Source organism: Fomitiporia mediterranea, assembly GCF_000271605.1.
Source record: "Fomitiporia mediterranea MF3/22 unplaced genomic scaffold FOMMEscaffold_3, whole genome shotgun sequence".
NCBI lineage: Eukaryota > Fungi > Basidiomycota > Agaricomycetes > Hymenochaetales > Hymenochaetaceae > Fomitiporia > Fomitiporia mediterranea.
The window spans coordinates 2,183,221-2,201,020 of record NW_006760388.1 but is presented as its reverse complement, the minus strand read 5'-3'; the positions used below and the strand labels follow the sequence as shown (position 1 = coordinate 2,201,020).

Sequence of the window (17,800 nt, the reverse complement as noted above, 5' to 3'; positions counted from 1 at the left end):
ATTTGTGAGAGTCCCGGTGTCAGATTCGGACTGTAACTAGAAGGAGTGTACATCTGAGGCAATAGGGTCCATAATTATATGTTACGTATCAAGTGCGCTCAGAAAGAGGAATTGTCCGTCGGCGACGTTACACGTGGGGACAGACGTCCGCGCCACGGGCCGGGAGGCCTCTGGATTGGGCAAGTTTTGCGGCAGACAGCTTAAATGGATGCAAGGACGTCCCATTTTTCTATTGCCGCACTGAGATACGGAGGCATGCTTCAGAATACGTGTAATGAACGCGAGTTAAGTATGGATGAGGCGAGGAAATCTGGGGGACGAAACACGATGCGAAGCGAAGTGGCTCAGTTCGCCCGGAAAGGAAGTGAAAGGGCGCAAGCCGCGTGAAACGGCGATGACTGACTCTTGCTTGATGGACGGAATGCGAACTTGAGTGATTTGTGACAACGCGATGTGCTCGCATTAAGCGCGTTTTTATTGTGGTGCTTGTCTGCAGCTCCCGAAATATTCATGAAATGTGAATGTGGCTGTGAGCAATGGAGGTATGGAAACGTGCCAAATATGCTAGCGAAATATGAAGCACAAGCGGCGAATATTGAACGAAACGACGATGCAAAGGGACGGAAGGACGGAACCAAAGACAGGGTCCAAGCCTGATTCGGCCAGTCTTTTTATATGACTAAGCACAGCACGCGTCCTTTCTAGGACGTCTCGGGAGACACGCGCCTCTTAACCTCTCTTGACTCCGCCCATTGTCTTCCCTCCCTCTCGTCGATTCACCTTTCGGCGCCCATGCACTCCCTCTCAGGTTTCTTTTAGTCCGTCTCTTTCTCTCTCAATTTATAACTCGACTGCGCTGCCCTTCTCGGTCTCTTGTATCTTTACGCCCCAACGCTTCGTCGCCTGCGCCCCCAGCACACGTCTTATCGAGCACGCATCATGCACACCGCGCCTTCCCCCTTCTCAATACGCGCCCCGGCCCCTAAACGCGTCCGCCCTTCGCCAACGCGCTTGCCATTCGAAAGCAAGCCATCGGCTATCGCCCCTCCCGTGGTTGGCCTCGAGGGGGTGAGTACGCGCATTAGTCTGGCATCGCCCATGTATCTCACCACGCGATCTGGGTCACAGTCGATCTCTCGATGCTCAATATCTCGGGACGCGCCATCATGCTTGATGTCTCCATTTCGCGTTTCTGAACGCCGAATGAGGCCACCCTGCCCTGTAAATATCCTCCAATGTACCCGTCGACAACGCCTCTCATTAATGTGTCTTTGCAGAGTTCTCCCACTCCCCAGTGTACCAGCACCAGGAGACGGAGGAGTGCCTACGCTACGCGCTCGACTGGTCGTTCTCGACACTGCAGACTCGCAGACTGCAGTATTATTTGCAGCGGCCCTGCGACCTTTGACAGGATCCCGTGGATCTCCATGTTGCAGGCTGAACCAGAGGATGATCGCATTATCCCACTGAGTCTATCAGACCTCGCTACTCGATGTGAAGAAAAGAATGACTCTTTTGCGACTGGACCTGGTCCGATTCGCAGCCGCAAATCTTCTATGCGCTCAGCGCCTTTTCCTGCCGATCTTGCTCAACTCGCCACCCCGGAGCTCGTACCGTCCACTTCGTCTGACTCCCCTTTAACGGAGCTTCCCTTCTTGCATGATAGTCCACTTCCGACGGACGATGATGTGCTCAGAACGCCGCCCTTGCGTGCATCTGTGCTTCCCGTCGACGCCGGCTTCCACCGCTTGATGCCTCTCGCATTTGCAGACGTACACGCTGAGGAAACCCGGTGGCAGCGAGAGCCTGCATCCCCCTGAAGTGGGATGCCTCTCCTTTCACTCGCACCCCTTCTTTCAGCTGTACATATTGGATTCTTCTCGGCTCACCATCGATCTCACGACACTCAAGTTATTCTTTGCAAGAGCATTTGCTTAACGTATTCTCCAGCAACCCACCATTGGCATTTCCACCATTGCTCCCCTTTCATCAATTGCTGAAACGACGACTCACGCGCCTTATCTCAGACTTCATCTGGCGTCTTATTCTTTCTTCTTCGGACCGAAATCTGCGGACTCTATCCATTCGTGTACAACTCGTGCGATTTAAGTCTCATCTTTCGGGCTTTCTACCGAAAATGGCCCGCCTCGTGTTTACTTTGATTTACTTTCCATTGTCACGTCATTCCCTTTTGGAATCCAAGCGTTTTTCTTCCGTCAACGTCGTCGATTCCGACGTTACTTTATTTTTTACTCAGTGTTTTTTCCAGGCGAGCCTTCCAAATGTGCTAACACTCCTTGCTTTTTCATTTGTCCTGTAAACCCCTGCATCTATTCACCGGTTTTGTGTTGCTTCTCATTTGATTCCTTCGTGTCCTTTTCCACGACGATATCTCACTTTTACTGTGCGAATTCCAAAGATCTGTACCTGAATATCTCTCTATCTTTTCCCGCGATTAGTCTATTGCATTAGCACATAGTCTTCCTGTTGTAGTGCCTTGTTGCAAATCCCATTATCACCAATGAACCAAAGCACTGTGTTCGACCCGTTATCACTTAATATTATTGTTGAGATTTTAATTTGCTCTTACAAGATCGTCCCACAAATCAGCCCTGCGGGAAGCAGTGTACGGAACAAGGCGATATGTGAGGGACTGTTCCCGTGACTGTATCTCTGATTCTTTTCCTTGTCCAAGATGCGACTTCGAGCTATACGAGCCACCGTGTGATCTCGGCTATTGAAGTAAGATGACATTCTTCTGGATTTCCTGAAGCCGAGAGATGCGTTCGTATCAGACGCGGATTGAACACGTTGAGATGGCAGAACTTCGGCTTGAATCAATCCAGGACGCTCGGCGAGCGTTCTGGATCAGTGATCAGCAGGTGAACTCAATTGTCGTGGCGGACGGCTGTTCATCTCTCCCACCAGTGCCAGCGACGGTGGTGAATGTAGTAACGTAGTTGTGCTTCACCAATATGACACAGATCAGGCCGGAAACAGTTCGTGTGGTGGCCAAACTCTACATTATGGACGTTGACATGATCCACTGTAGATTTCATTGCAAAATTCAGCATTATAGTGAGGTGGCATTGATTGAGTATAGGGCTTTGTAAAACCACTGTGAGACGGCCTTTACGCAGGTTTTTAAAGCATGAGTATACAGCGTTCAAACCAGTACTAGCTCGGCGACCCTCGAGAACGACGAGTGTGAAGGTCTCGAAAAAATTTACACATCTCTATTACTTACGTCATAAACACGAGGTCTGTGCATACACACACCAAGGATCTTCGTTGACTCACTTACTCATCTTGCTACGATTGTACCAACCCCTTGCTACGGTTGCAGTTTCATCCTGCAGCAGAAAGGACAAATAAAGCAAAGCTCAGTAGTTTTAATTGACTATGGATCGCACGCAGGTCATCAACTTTGGAGCTGGACCTTCGGCTCTCCCTGATTCAGTGCTCCATGAGGCTACCGAAGGTCTCCTCAACTTTCAAGGAACTGGAATCGGCATAACGGAAATTTCTCATCGTTCAAAGGAGTTCGGCGCTGTTGTTACCCGCCTCGAGCAACTCATCCGTACACAACTTGATGTCCCTCCAACGCACCATATTTTGTTCATGCAAGGCGGCGGTACGCAGCAGTTTTCGAGCATAGTGCTCAATATGCTGGCCCGTCATAGGCTGCTACATCCGAACGTTTCAGACGAGGACCGTGTGATGGACTATGTTATAACAGGCTCTTGGAGCAAGAAAGCTGCAGATGAAGCACGTCGACTCGGTGGAGCACGCGTGAATATTGTCGTAGACGCGCGCGAGCATTCAGCAGACGGGACGAGCTTCACAGGTATTCCCCCACATGAAGCGTTCAAGTTTTCCGCAGACCCTGCGCTCATTTACTACTGCGAGAACGAGACTGTCAACGGCGTGCAGTTTGCAGAAGAGGACCGCACTCCAACTAGCTTTCCTTTCCATCTTCTTGCTCGTGATGTCCCCGGAGGAGGGGCAATACCACCACTCGTCGCGGATTATTCTTCCTCCTTTATGTCGCGTGCGATCCCTAGGCTAGCAGACCACGCTGTCATCTTTGCCGGCGCGCAGAAAAATATTGGTCCGTCTGGACTCACGATCCTCATTGTTCGCGAGGATTGTCTCGTCGATGTCGACGCGGCCGCAAAAATGGGTGCAGCGCCAGTGCCAATTATCCTTGCGTTCAAGACATATGCGGACTCTGGAAATATTTATAATACTCCTTCAACGTTCGCCATGTACGTTGCGATGCTCGTGCTGCAACGTATAGAGAGCCTTGGTGGTTTGAAGGCCGTCGAAGAGGCGAATAGACGAAAACAAGAAAAGGTCTATCGCATCCTCAAAGTAGCAGAAGAGAAAGACTTGTTGCGTCTCAACGTCAAGGAAGGTTCTCGAAGCTGGATGAACGTTGTCTTCAAAGGCAAGGATGCAGACCTTGAAAGCAGATTTTTGTCCATTGGAGAGTTGCAAGGCTTCAAGGCCATGAAGGGACATCGGTAAGTAACGTCTGAAAGGTTTACGAGAACAAGTATTGACTGGGTATGCCAATATAGCTCTGTAGGTGGTAAGTCCAATTAAACGACCATACACAGACTGCTTAATATTAATGTTTTCTGCACAGGGATGCGAGTTTCTCTTTACAATGCCATTACAGAAGAGCAAGTGGATAGACTAGTGGTGTTCATTCAAAAGTTCATAGCAGAAACGGCTGTAGAATAAAGGGGATTTTGAGAACAGACGCAACGTAAAAGCGAAACGAAACAAGTAATAGAAGTATAGTCAAAATCTTCATGTAATTTAGATATATAGCATTACTTGTCATGTAGTCTTACTGGGTCACTTTGCCGGAGTGGTTAACGGGATCGCCTGCTATTATGTAAGCTAGCGGTTGTGCTTTGCACGCGAGTGTTCGAATCGCTCAGGTGACGAAAATTTTTGGCAACTTCTTCTGTTCCACTTTAATGTTTCCTACATAGCCCAATCAACACATCAACGCAAGAGTATCTTTCTTCTTAAAAGGACAGGACTTTCATAGATTTCCTCCAAACTGTTTATCACATGGCAAAGAAGCCTGCATTGACTAAGGTGAAGCAGAAGGCGGCTGGCTCGGTACCAGCTGGGACGAAGATAAATGTTCAACAGCCGCCCCAATTTCCTTCTGTTTCGCCGAAAGAATCGCTGATAGTCGATGACTTCGTACCAGACAAGATACTACTCATCCAAGTGCAAACTATTCTTTGTCGTTTGCTATTTACAGAGAGACTAATTCTACTTGATTGATAACTTATTTAGGATGCATTTGACGAAAGCGAGTGCAAGCAATTCATAAAGTTCATGGAAGAACTGCCTCTGGAACTCACACCTGCTCCTAAGAAAGGAGAGGCTGTGCGAGTGAACTGTACGTCTGCAGCTTTAGCTTGTTTCAAGAGACGCTAATTTGTACGTTTGGTATTCAAGATCGCATAAATATTCAGTCGCCATCGTTCGCTGAAGCGCTTTTCAGTGTATTTTCTCCTCATCTCCCGAATTTCCCCTTGCCGGAATCAAGGATCCCACGGAAAGCAAATTCGAAACCAGATAGCTCTGCTATTGCAGCTCGACCAGCACATTCATTCAACTCCAATATACGTATGTACAAGTACACAGAAGGACAGCACTTTGGATCCCATTATGACGATTCGGTTACTGATCCCGTAACTGGTACACATTCGGAGTGGACGCTCCTAATTTATCTCAGTGGGAAAGAGGATGGGGTCGTTGGTGGCGAAGTGAGTACTTACGATGTTTTATTCAGTTACGAGTGTAGTTCATGTGCTTGGTACCCATAGACTATTTTCTATCCTGGCGAGGGCAAGAAGAAAGACAAGGAACTTCCTATCGTACCAGAGTTACGGCGCGGTATGGCTCTTCTTCATCGGTAAGAGTATCCTTTCCTTCAGTAGAAAACGTCAGTTTGGTCGTATTAACTTCCTGGGTCAGCCACGGCTACGAATGTTTTCGGCACGAAGGCGCCCTAGTTCAGAAGGGCGTGAAGTATGTCTTGCGTTCAGATGTGATGTTCTCAGATCAGTAATTTAGGAGGCACCTTGAAACTAGAGTATCGAGCATACGGAATTCAAACAAAAACTTGTAGTGCATAGTATGACCGCATGAATAGTCTTGAAGATGTATTTATATTCACACTTTCCATGCGAATATCACGGTACATTCTTGTCTTCAAGATTTGACTTCCGAGTTAGACTGACGTGACTTGCTGACTAAGCGAGATGGACGATGTAGAGCTAAGAGCGTGGTTAGTGTTGACAGATCTTCACCTTCGACTTTCACTTGTGCTCGATCCTTATAACAAGATGGTCAGAATTATTATCAAAGGAGGTGGGTAAAACTATGTACTATATGACTTATTGTGTTCTGACTCTCGTTTGCAGGAGGTACGTAGGCTCTGTCTTTTCAAGGTTGAGCAATCACTTACGAACTAATCCTCCTTGAACTTCTGTTTACAGTGAGCCATATTTCCTTGAATTATAGTGTGCCTGTCGACTGACAACTTTTCTCTGTGTAGGTATGGAAAAACACGGAAGATGAGGTGCTGAAGGCGGCCATCGCAAAATACGGCAAGAACCAATGGTGCGTTTCTTCCCGACGTCCGCCTTCATGTGCTTACGAACTGTTAAAGGGCTCGTATATCCTCTCTTCTTGTTCGTAAAACGCCTAAACAGTGCAAGGCGCGATGGTATGAGTGGTTGGATCCATCGATTAAAAAGACGGAATGGTCGAAAGTGCGTCTACGGCATGCTTTGAATGCTGTCCCGCTAACTCGTCTTACTACAGACGGAGGATGAGAAACTGCTTCATCTAGCGAAGCTCATGCCGACGCAATGGAGGACAATTGCACCTATCGTTGGACGGACTGCGACGCAGTGTCTTGAACGGTATCAAAAGTTGCTAGATGAGGCGGAGGCAAAGGAGAACGAGGAGCTCGGTTTGGCTGGCCCAGGTGATGCTGGTCCCAGTGCGGACGACGTACGGAAGCTCAGACCAGGTGAAATTGACCCCGATCCGGAGACGAAGCCTGCACGACCAGATCCGATTGACATGGATGAAGATGGTGAGTCTGACATGGAGCATCCCGTTTGCATCAACTGGCTAGCTAATGCCACTCTCCTCTCCGTTGTATAGAGAAGGAAATGTTATCTGAAGCTCGTGCACGCCTTGCCAACACACAGGGAAAGAAAGCAAAACGGAAGGCCCGCGAGCGCCAGCTTGAGGAAGCCAGACGGCTTGCAATGCTGCAGAAGAAGAGGGAACTCAAAGCAGCTGGTATCATGTAAGCGATACTTCCTAAAATATTTAAGATGGTAGCTGAACTCTGAACTGAACTCATGTTTAGTGGAAGCATGCGCCATAAATCCAAAAGGGGTGGCATGGATGTACGTGCACGACCCATTGTTTGACCTGTGTGACAAACGCTAACTATTCTTACAGTACAATGCAGATATTCCCTTCGAGAAAAAGCCTGCTCCAGGTTTCTATGATACGTCGGAAGAACAGGCAAAAGCGTCTGTTGCTCCAGTGGGCCAATCTCTTCGACGGCTCGAGAATAAGCGGAAGCCTGAGGAAGAGGAGGCTGAACGGAAGAAGAGACAGCGAAGGGGCAAGGAAGGAGAGAACGAGCATCAAACGAAGTTCGTTGCTCCTCGTGACGCTCAGATACAGAAACTCAAGGAGGCAGAGCAAATTGGCAAGAGACGAAAATTAGTTCTTCCGGATGCGCAAGTCGGCGAAGAGGAACTTGAAGAGATAGTCAAGATTGGACAGGCGGGCCAGAGTGCCCGTGCTCTAGTTGGTGAGGGGCCGGAAGCTAGTGAGAAGCTTTTGGGAGAGTACGAAGGGCTGGCGAGCGCACGAATGGCTCGTACACCACGAACGGCACCGCAACGTGCGTGTGACTAGCTCTTACCACAATATAGCTTGACTCATGTTTTTCTAGATGATAATGTCATGACGGAGGCGCGTAATCTTCGCAACATGATCGCTGTACAGACACCTCTTTTAGGTGACGAGAACACTCCTCTACACACTGCTCCTGGTGGAGGAACCGGATTTGAGGGTGCTACTCCCCGTCATCAGGTCGCATTTACGCCTAATCCTCTGGCGACTCCGGCCCGCCAGGACAGTCTCGGCCCTGGTGCTACTCCTCGCTCTGAATTTCCCGGCGCTACGCCGCTACGAACTCCTTTGCGCGACAACCTCAGCTTGAACCCCAGTGGTGCAGCTTCATCCGTTGGAGATACTCCTCGGGAGCGGCGTGGTCGTGGTGGGATGTCTTCGCTCAAATCAGCCTTCATGAATCTTCCCAGACCTGAGAACAACTTTGAGTTGCTTGTTCCTGAAGACGAAGAACAGGATGAATCAACGGCTGCAGTTCCTATGGAGGAAGATGCTGCAGAGCGAGACGCGAGATTGAAGAGACTGAGAGAGGAGGAAGAGAGAAAGGCCTTTTCTCGACGTAGCCAGGTGGTGCAAAAGGGTTTACCCCGGCCAGTGAACGTGGATGTCGAAAAGCTCTTGGAAGAGTTGTCTTTGACTCCCGATGACGAACCGGAACTCGGTGCGGCTAGGAAACTTGTTGACAACGAGATGGCGAAGCTATTACAGCATGATGCGATCGCATTTCCTCTTCCTGGTACTTCGATCGCTGGCTCGACGCGGTCCACTTATGAGTACCCCGAAGACGATTACGTCGATAAGGCGAAGGCACTTCTCCATTCGGAATTAGCTGCTTCACTTGGCTTCCCAAATACATCGCCTTCGCAGGTGTCCGAAGGTTTGATGGCTACTGCAACGGCCGAAGAACTTGATGATAGCGTCTTATGGGATAAACAGCGCGAGACACTGGTGTTTGACGCAAAAACATCAACCTGGGTGGATCCGTCCAGCCTATCCTTTGCAGATCGATTAGCAGGATACGATGCTCTTCTTCGGGACGATAGAGATACGATAGCGAAGGAGGCAAGTAAAGTAGCAAAGGCAGAGAAGAAGCTCGGTATACAGCTTGGAGGGTACCAGACGCGCTTCAAAGCCCTTGCGAAGCGTGCAACAGATGCGTTTGACGAAATGCAGAAGGGTCAAATTGACCTGGCTAGCTTCATCCAGCTGCAGGTGAACGAACAAGTTGTAGGTCCGCGTAGGGTAGAGGCATTAAAGAGGGAAGTTGACACTTTGGAGAGGAGGGAAAGGCACCTGCAAGGGCGATACCAGGAGCTCGCGAGGGATAAGGAAGAAAGTGAGGCTCGTGTGGCAGCGCTTGAAGAAAAGATAATGGCGGAAGCGGAGGCATTGAACGAGGCAGCTCTAGCGGATACTTTCCCTACAAGTTAATTGTCTTCATGTGATTAAGCTATACGTCTTTATAACACGCAATCATATGTATATTGAAGACGAAGTGACGAATAAGTAACAGAGCACGTAAATACATGAATGTTGTCAAGATGAAGTGTCTTGTCTATGATCTACACCAAGTCACTGGTATCTAATGAGGGGATGCTTCAAAGATAACGGTCGTATGTATATGTCGTGCGCAAAGAACGTGAAAAGGAAGGTAAAGTAATAGCAGCGACTAGCATGGCCAGCATGCGGTGTGAATCATCTAGAGACTAGAGGTCTCTTTCATGCCTTAAAAGTAGAAGATTCCCAGTTCATCACCATTCAAGCCATTGTATCCATCTCGAAATGATCATCGTCGCCCAGGTCTTTGATCGGTTCTTTCGGTATAAAGCGTCCTGGCCAGAAGGGCACATATACAGCCACAGCAATAAACAGGGGAAGTGTATCCAGGCCATAAAAGGCTGCTTCATCTGTTGCGAGAGCACCTGTAAAACCTTGTGATAGTTCTACCACGCGAAAGACGGAACGAATCTATAAAAGGACCGGAATGTGAACGAAAGACATGCACTATTACAGCTGTCCGAACATCGGGGACATATAGATAGACGTACGATGATCCCAATACAACTAACAAAAAGGGCGAAAGCGAGCGTCCTCCAATCTCGGTACCATGGTTTCTGCTGCGTGGCGTCTCTATTCCACGTTTCGGGGTCATTGGTATAGATACGTTGCATGAAACGAAGGAACATGATCGTGAAGACAGAGAAAGAAGCCAGTTGAAGTACCAGACCGGCAAGAAACACCTGTTGTATAGATAATATAATGAGTCAGAGAGTACCGAACATTATAAGTGCCTGAGACGCACATTTGATCCCAAGTCGTTGGTCTTTTGATCATTTGCTACGACGGATATAGCACCACCCGCGGCCTGATGCAAGGTCAGAGCACCTGCTAGTCGAGTGTGAGATTTACCAACCTGAATCAAGAAAGTTGACACGTCTGACAAGACAAATACTGTCGTCACTTTCTGTGGAGATACCCAAAGGTAATTGGACTTGTCTAGGCGTCTTGCTAGCCGACCGAGCAGAACATAATCCGCAGCAATGAAAGCACATGGCTGTTGGTTTCGTTTCAATACAAGTTCATCCCAAGGAGGCGGGGTAATACGAACCGAGAGTAGGATAAATAAGTCCTCTGCGATGTAAATGCCTTTCGATTGCGGGTTGGAATGAAGTCCAAAGCGACATCCTAGGCCAATAACAAATGCTGTGCGACTACTTGAGAAAGACATAAGTAGGACATAATGAATGACTCTCACTGAATATGCCAACAGTCATTGCTGACATCCACTTCGCTCCCCATTTTAAGGTGCTGAATATATGGCAGAGCCCGACACTAAGATAAAGACCTGAAATAAACTCAGTAAAACGCAGCAATTTCCCAGTGCATAAACTTTAGAACCAAATGCAATTCCAGTCAAGACATTGGATGCAATATACTTGAGCACATTGCACGGATCGTTCCTTGGATCGGTATACGGGTCTGGAGCACAGTTTTCAGGCGTTTTCGCATGAACTGGGAGAACCAGGATGACAAGTGCGCTTAGGGCCAACACTAGTAGTGAAGGTGTTGAAGGCATGAAGAAGAGGAGGCTCATTCCGTGGTGGTACTACGAAAGCTCAACTATTTGAGCGGCATTTCTCTCAGGCTGCCGGACAGTGCAGCGACGTGTGGCTAATCGTCGACGACCAAATTTAGACATTTAGGCGTATTCTTCCTCACGATCGCACCAGAAGCCGACGCTTGGTAATCAAAAGCAGTGCAACCGCCCTGGACGGATGTCGTTGAGGCTTGAAAGAGACGTGTGCAGGTTGCAAAGGACTGACGTAGCATACAAGCATATACATCTAAATATGAAATGAACTCAAAATAATGATGTTCTAATGGACAATAAGGCACACACGAGGTGGTAACGCTACCGCCGGCCTTTCTTGGTCTTCTTCATTGGCATTCCTGCTTCGACTACATCATCGTCACGATCGCGGTCGTCCACTGCTCCGATATCCTCTCTGCCCCTCTTTCTTCCATGCCTCCCTTCCTTCGCTTGTTCTTTTAGTTCCTTTGCGGCCATACGAGCGGCTTCGTCGACTCGCTCCCGCAACAGAGCAATTTCTTCTGCATCTGTTGGCCATAGGTCCATTTTCTTTCCGATAACAGCTTCAATCCGCTGTATTAATTCAACGTCGTATTGTGTGACGAGAGTAATGGAATTTCCCGCCCGCCCGGCTCGTGCCGTACGTCCAACCCGATGAATATAGTCCTTTGAATGAGACGGGATATCGTAGTTAATTACCGCATCCACGGACGGTATGTCCAGACCACTAGAAAAGGTATCGGTGATGGTCAATGAAAATAATGAGCAAAACGGACTAACCGGCTGGCAATATCAGTTGCGACCAAAATATTTCGTCCACCGCTTTTGAATTTTGCCAGAGCTCCGAGACGCGCACTTTGGCTCAACTGACCGTGCAGTGGGACGGAGGAAAAACCAAGTGTTTTCAGAATTAGTGCAAGTCTAAACCATTAATAGTTCAGCCGCATTGAAGGACCTCCAGACACGATTCGGTATACCTTTGGCAATCCATGACTGTCCTTGTAAAGATGATAATTGAATTCTGCGACAAGGTATTGCACATATGGATAAGATTAACTTCTTTTTGCTTATAGGGTATGAAGAGGTAGTATTGCAGTAGTGTGGAAACTGTGGTGTACCTGCGGAGTTCACATAATCAGGTCCAACGTTGGCCCTCAGTAACACCTTCACATACTTTTTAGACACTTCTACCCGGACAGGGTTAGTTAAACTGGCTCGCTGCAGCTTTGCGACCTTTGTGGTCATCGTCGCAGAGAATAAGTACGTAGTACGCTCTTTTGGTATGACCTTGAGAATTTTGTCAATGATTGGGCCGAAGTCCATGTCCAGGAGCCGATCTGCTTCATCAAGGACCTATGCCAATATTCAATTTCCCGTACTTTTTGCACTCTAGGACAGCGGGTACTCACCAGAAATTTGATCCCTCTAAGACTGAATCCTTTCGTATTTTCTAAATGATCATTTAAACGACCCGGGGTCGCAACGACAATATGCGGCCTCTTCGCCAGTGCTACCGCCTGATCTACCATGTTCATTCCACCCACAATGACAGCACATCTTACCCCAATCGCTGAACCGAGAGATTCGAATTGCTGGGATATCTGGTATGCCAATTCACGGGTCGGAGCGAGCACACATGCGAACAGACCTTTGGGCTCTTCCCATAGCCTTTGTAAGATTGGTAGTGCGAACGCAACTGTCTTTCCTGATCCTGTCTCCGCAACGCCTATTATATCCCGACCAGAGATTGCATGTGGTAGAGCTTCTGCTTGAATATCGGTGGGCTTTTTAAAGTTCATCTGCTCGAGAGCCTCTAGGAGTGGGCCAATGACTCCCAGCTCCTTGAAGGAGGGTGGCGAGGACGTAGATGTAGAAGCTTCCTCAGGTGAAGGCATAATGAAACCAGGAGTCAGAAATGTAGATGAACCGCCAAAAGACTTCAGAATCCAAAATCTTTGATACAACGCACGTGACCTAAGATGATCGTCGGTGCGTGTGAGCAATGAACATTCATAAATACGTTCACCCTGGGTGGAGGTTCTCTCTGTTCAGCACTCCGAGGAGAAATCTGGCAGTCAAATTCTGTAAACTAGGTTATCTGAAAGAGCGTGTTGGAAAGTCTTTATTGACGAGGTGTTTCTCTGCTAGCATCGAAACGCCTCCCCGCATCTTCGCGCATACTGAGAATGCAAGCTCAGCGCGTCAAAGTCACGCTCTCAGGACCCCCACAACTCACATCAACAGATCTCTGGGCTCAAGTTTGGTCGGCACTCGCTTTACAATTTCCACTTCGAAACCTACACTGGAAACCAGCTACTCGAACATCAATACGGACAATTCAATCTTTGGATGTCAGTCTGCTTGCTCTTGAATCGCTGAGAGAGGAGGGCACGTCCCAGATACCAGTTAGTATCTTGGATAAGCTGCTACTAAATATATATGTTGTAGCTTGCGATGTACGTTCTTCCATTTCTAACGTCAGTAATGACCCGTTCTCAAGCTGCATTATCGCAGGATAATGATTCATACAGAAGTTCGGTCAAGAAACAAATTAAGGAGTGGCATACGCAGATCACGCAGCGAAAGTGTCAAGAATGGATGATTCTAAATATCTCGAAGACGGATCCTCGACAGACCCAGACCGGCTTACTCAAGATGAGGGGAACAGTTATAGATCGAATACGAGCAGACTTCAACTTAGACAAGAAAGACCGGTACGATCCTCTAGTTTCACATATCATACAACGAATTAACTTAGGTGATAAAGTTGTGCCCAACTGACTTGGACTACGGACATTGAGAATCCAGCAATTTGGGCGGAGATCGTCTCGAAAGTGAAGGATGGCGTCATTGCAGCCTTCGACCAAGCCGTTTCCCAACGAGAGGAAGAAGTTAAGCGCTCAGAATTGCAAAAGACTATGCCAGGATGGAACTTCTGCACATTCTTCATCTTAAAGGTCTGTCTGGAGACGACCCTCGTATTTTGCCTGTCTGACTCCATGATTAGGAAAGTCTCGCAAGCTCTTTTGAAGGGGCGAATCTTCCCGAGGACGCGCTACTACAGTACGAAGAACTCGAGGCCTCGTTCTTTCAGGTTCTGAAGGACAGAACATTATGGTTTGGTAATTTTGTAGAACCTTCGTCGAAGGACGACTCTTTACCCCTGCTATCGACCACGAAGAAGCCGTACAGGGATCTTATCATAGCAAATACAATCACCGTGTTTGACATTAGGGTTTATCTCTTAGCCCGACAGTCAATTGTACTTGGCCAGATGGGAAGGTTGACAGACGTCACAAGGAAGGTCTCGATGTTCCTAGCCGCCTTTGGCGGTCGACTGCGAGATTATAAGGTCGGAGATTTTGACTCTTGTGTCTGCGTTAACACTAATATGCTTATCTGCAGGAAGTTTTACCGAACTTCTTCATCGAATCCTGGGTCTATTCATCCGCACTTAGTGTTGTTGAGACATGTGATGACTGGGCTCGTAGAAATCTGGATTCGAGTTCTTCAAACGGTTATAATGCCGGCAAGGCGGAATTACTTGCCAGCGCACGTAACCAGGTGAGTAACTAGTAATAAGGACGACGAATTCTTACGAAAATGCCTTCAGCTCGACAAGCTAGGTATTCAATTGGGCTTTCTCCCAAACGGACCGCCTTTTTCGGATTGCGTGGTAGACCCAGAGAGCCTCAAACCCGTAGATCTAGGCACAGTCTCTGCGAAGCGCTCGTCTCGGCAGATATCGAACCCTGATATTCTTGGCTTTCTGAGCGACAAATCATCATTCTATGACTTGTATATCAAGCTGACAAATAGAGCTATCGACTTATTCGTAAAATCAGGTCGGCGTAAGTTTGCCCTTAAGCTACACGGCAGTTTAGCGGCCCTCGACCTGTAAGCTCGAATTGGCTTTCTTTCACCTTAAGTACTGAAACATTTCAGGTTTCGAGAACGGCTCACTGCGGCACTGCAGACGTTTACTTCGTTACCCGCACATTATGCACCCAACCGCTGGTCGAGTCTGGAAGCGTACATGCTGTTCCAAAGCGTGGAAACTCATGTGCGACTACGGAGCGATCACGACCGACAATGGATCCATATCGTCGCAGCATTCCTGAAGGCCTACTTGGAAGATAACTCAATGAATTTACTGGATGGGATGACAGACAAATGTGCATATATCAGGCGCCTCATAGAAAACGTCGCCGAGGCGGCTCCTCAAGTTGATGGTGGTTTGTAGTCTGTTTTGTGACCCCACCCACACAACTTCACGAATTTGTTCAGAACTCGTCTTTCATGATCATCCGATGATGAGCGTAACGCCCCTGATCGAGAGTGCGCGTTGTGCAGGCGACAAGGATGGATATCTCTTTGATGTTACTATCCATAACAAATTGCCGTGTGTAAGTACGTGATGTTCTAATACTGCAACGCTTACTTACGTGGATCTAGGACGTACCATTCGACAATGTTACACTGTACTTATCGGGTCGCGGCCGTGAAACTATGGAATTTCGAAGTGGTTCTATAGTCGCAGAACCTGGTCTTCAAACGGTGTCCCTGTCTTGTCCGGTGAGTACGGGAACGAGTTCTATTCATTCAAGCTAACTTGTTTTTGAAGGTCCCAAAATCTGGAACATATGCAATGGATAAGATTGATTTGAATTTGGGTCGTCTTTCTTTCCAGTGGGCTTTCGCAGGAAAGCAGAAACGTCGTCAGTCCTCAGCACCTGCTGAAGCAGCGAATCTGCCAAAGCTCGTCAAGCTTCCAAAGGACCCTCGTGCAGTGCAGATAGACATTCAGCAATCTCTGAAAGGTAGACGTAGCTACATCAATATGCATGGACACTGAACTAACGATCTTTTCTTTAGTTGAAATTGCCGGTCCATCGTGGTTGTCAGTCGCAATATCACGCGGCAGAAACAACTTGACAAAAGCAGATCTTAAGTTATCTTCTCCCGACATCACAATCAATACCAAAGAGGGCACACTTCGAAGTAAATGGTAGTCTCATGCGCCCGTTTTGCCGATGTGCTAACTCGTCAACAGACGCTAGTGCGGAAGTGAAATTCTTAGAAGGTCAGATATCCATCGCCAATGCAAATAGCGACCAGACCATTCGGTTCGAAATGCCACACTCGAAAGCAGATAACCGAGATATAGTGGTGGGTGTATGACTGCCATGCATCATAGACTGTCACTCATATGTTTGATTGTAGAATGTGCGAGCAGTCCTTGAATACGAGACTTCAGATGAGCCAGGCATTGTGAGGAAACTGAGTGTCGAGCGAGAGGTTCCATTGGCACTTGACCTCGCAGTGAACGTGCAGGACTTTTTCCGGGGAGAAAAGTCAGCATCACACTAAAACTCCTAATGCATGGCTTATTCTTTCACTTGTTTTCAGATTATTGACAAAGTTCACCATTTCGACCACAACACACCAACACGTCCGAATATCTTCTGTAGACCTCATATCAAGCGACAACGACGCCAAGAAGATAAGGATCAGCAAGCACAATAAGCGGCCAGCGGTACTGGTATGCTGTGCTTACATGCAGTACTATTTGAAGGCTGAATAGATTTCTAGACGGTAAAACCTGCTCAACCGGCGAATTTTGTCTTCCAGTTAGAAAAGCTTGGGGAGGGTGAGTGCGACGTGAAATGCTCATGCACAAACTTGCTAATCGTGTTCTTCAGTCGACGATCCCCTCCGGCTTTGCATGGTTTATCGACTCCTGCGCGAAGGTATCAAATAATTCTAAACTTCGAACAAACCTGTTTGCCTCTAACAAGTTATGTAGAAGTGGAAGCACTCGTCACTCGCCATGTCGAGAAGGCCATGCCGGAATCAGACCATTGGGAACACAGGATAGCTGTGCAAGATGCTATCGTTCGCAACCTGGAAAGGAGCTCATCATGGGTAGAAATGTATGAGATGGCGGGAGAGATTCATTTGCCAGGAGGCCAGTTAAATGTCGACGGCGTTCCTGAAGAACTGCTCGCGAAGGTTAAACAAGTACGACACAGCATTCCTTAATCACCGTTTACAGCTAACAATTTTCTTCAGGACCTTCAGAAGCGCGACGACTTAATCGCAGACAAGAGCAAATGGAGAGAATTTACAATCCCTCTTGACCTCCCTCGACTTGACGTAAGAATTCCATTACACTCAGTTAAGCGGACCAAGGACTAATGCTTTTCGTAATCAGATCCTAGTTTCAACACGAATAGAGCTCGTTGCGAATCCTTTCAACAAGGAACCTCTAAAACGCCAGCAAGCTCCCCCAATATATGCCGGGCAACCCATCACAGCAATTGTTTCAATCAACACGTCGTTTTATTGGGCTGGTCCAGACAAGAAGGACATCAAAGAGTACACGATGCGCTTCCAGCTTGAGGAAAACATGAAAGACTGGCTTATTAGTGGGCAAAAGCGAGGCGATTTCAAAGCAAAGGTGAGCATTGTATTGTCACAAAAGTACTGTGCTAAGAAGTGTATTAGGATGGCGACACATATACAGTTACCATAACGCTCATGGCACTTCGACACGGAGAGTTATCTCTTCCGAACGTTCGTGTGGTAGCCTATCCTTCAGACAACAATCAGTCCGCCACGCCTGTGAGTCTTGAGGCCTATCAGGTACAGGGAGCTGAACGCTTGCTCGTCCTACCAAGAGGCGGTAGAACGACATTCTTCCTGAACGTTGGACGAGAGCAGTAGTAA

General features: G+C 47.8%; 7 protein-coding genes and 1 non-coding gene across 8 annotated transcripts; 6 read left to right on the top strand and 2 right to left on the bottom strand.

Annotated features, from left to right (window-relative positions):
* The first annotated feature begins 769 nt into the window (after nucleotides 1-769).
* FOMMEDRAFT_166169 (uncharacterized protein) lies at nucleotides 770-2,518 on the top strand. Its single transcript, XM_007263935.1, has 2 exons — nucleotides 770-1,221; nucleotides 1,278-2,518. Exons 1-2 carry the CDS (start codon nucleotides 940-942, stop codon nucleotides 1,818-1,820), a joined length of 825 nt encoding a protein of 274 aa, XP_007263997.1. The 5' UTR covers nucleotides 770-939; the 3' UTR covers nucleotides 1,821-2,518.
* Nucleotides 2,519-3,323: 805 nt separating this feature from the next.
* Nucleotides 3,324-4,788, top strand: FOMMEDRAFT_119183 (phosphoserine aminotransferase). The gene is made up of 3 exons (XM_007263934.1): nucleotides 3,324-4,526; nucleotides 4,584-4,594; nucleotides 4,652-4,788. The coding sequence occupies exons 1-3, from the start codon at nucleotides 3,403-3,405 to the stop codon at nucleotides 4,747-4,749; spliced, it is 1,233 nt and encodes a 410-aa protein (XP_007263996.1). The 5' UTR covers nucleotides 3,324-3,402; the 3' UTR covers nucleotides 4,750-4,788.
* Nucleotides 4,789-4,865: 77 nt separating this feature from the next.
* Nucleotides 4,866-4,958, top strand: FOMMEDRAFT_t18. The gene has a single exon. It is a non-coding gene; the product is annotated as a tRNA-Ser (tRNA).
* Nucleotides 4,959-5,041: 83 nt separating this feature from the next.
* Nucleotides 5,042-6,166, top strand: FOMMEDRAFT_119181 (uncharacterized protein). Its single transcript, XM_007263933.1, has 5 exons — nucleotides 5,042-5,253; nucleotides 5,323-5,428; nucleotides 5,488-5,798; nucleotides 5,859-5,947; nucleotides 6,010-6,166. Exons 1-5 carry the CDS (start codon nucleotides 5,089-5,091, stop codon nucleotides 6,101-6,103), a joined length of 765 nt encoding a protein of 254 aa, XP_007263995.1. The 5' UTR covers nucleotides 5,042-5,088; the 3' UTR covers nucleotides 6,104-6,166.
* Nucleotides 6,167-6,592: 426 nt separating this feature from the next.
* On the top strand, nucleotides 6,593-9,411 carry FOMMEDRAFT_79779 (uncharacterized protein; the record flags this gene model as incomplete). Its single annotated transcript, XM_007263932.1, has 7 exons — nucleotides 6,593-6,657; nucleotides 6,707-6,809; nucleotides 6,862-7,138; nucleotides 7,210-7,357; nucleotides 7,427-7,460; nucleotides 7,516-7,969; nucleotides 8,021-9,411. Coding segments are annotated over 7 exons (2,472 nt in total), but the record flags the coding sequence as incomplete, so codon positions are not given.
* Nucleotides 9,412-9,579: 168 nt separating this feature from the next.
* On the bottom strand, nucleotides 9,580-11,056 carry FOMMEDRAFT_104136 (RTA1-like protein; the record flags this gene model as incomplete). Its single annotated transcript, XM_007263931.1, has 7 exons — nucleotides 9,580-9,948; nucleotides 10,029-10,220; nucleotides 10,283-10,345; nucleotides 10,394-10,534; nucleotides 10,589-10,683; nucleotides 10,736-10,825; nucleotides 10,879-11,056. 7 exons carry the CDS (start codon nucleotides 11,054-11,056, stop codon nucleotides 9,739-9,741), a joined length of 969 nt encoding a protein of 322 aa, XP_007263993.1. The 3' UTR covers nucleotides 9,580-9,738.
* Nucleotides 11,057-11,334: 278 nt separating this feature from the next.
* FOMMEDRAFT_139176 (DEAD-domain-containing protein) lies at nucleotides 11,335-12,966 on the bottom strand (the record flags this gene model as incomplete). Its single annotated transcript, XM_007263930.1, has 5 exons — nucleotides 11,335-11,798; nucleotides 11,852-11,992; nucleotides 12,049-12,189; nucleotides 12,246-12,424; nucleotides 12,481-12,966. 5 exons carry the CDS (start codon nucleotides 12,964-12,966, stop codon nucleotides 11,393-11,395), a joined length of 1,353 nt encoding a protein of 450 aa, XP_007263992.1. The 3' UTR covers nucleotides 11,335-11,392.
* A 291-nt stretch (nucleotides 12,967-13,257) lies between these two features.
* FOMMEDRAFT_79224 (uncharacterized protein) lies at nucleotides 13,258-17,797 on the top strand (the record flags this gene model as incomplete). The annotated part of the gene is made up of 20 exons (XM_007263929.1): nucleotides 13,258-13,527; nucleotides 13,586-13,785; nucleotides 13,839-14,028; nucleotides 14,079-14,423; nucleotides 14,477-14,635; nucleotides 14,685-14,968; nucleotides 15,017-15,306; nucleotides 15,359-15,477; nucleotides 15,527-15,646; nucleotides 15,696-15,891; nucleotides 15,947-16,079; nucleotides 16,132-16,240; nucleotides 16,295-16,425; nucleotides 16,481-16,613; nucleotides 16,664-16,721; nucleotides 16,774-16,821; nucleotides 16,878-17,092; nucleotides 17,144-17,227; nucleotides 17,286-17,531; nucleotides 17,579-17,797. 20 exons carry the CDS (start codon nucleotides 13,258-13,260, stop codon nucleotides 17,795-17,797), a joined length of 3,549 nt encoding a protein of 1,182 aa, XP_007263991.1.
* Between the last annotated feature and the right edge of the window lie 3 nt (nucleotides 17,798-17,800).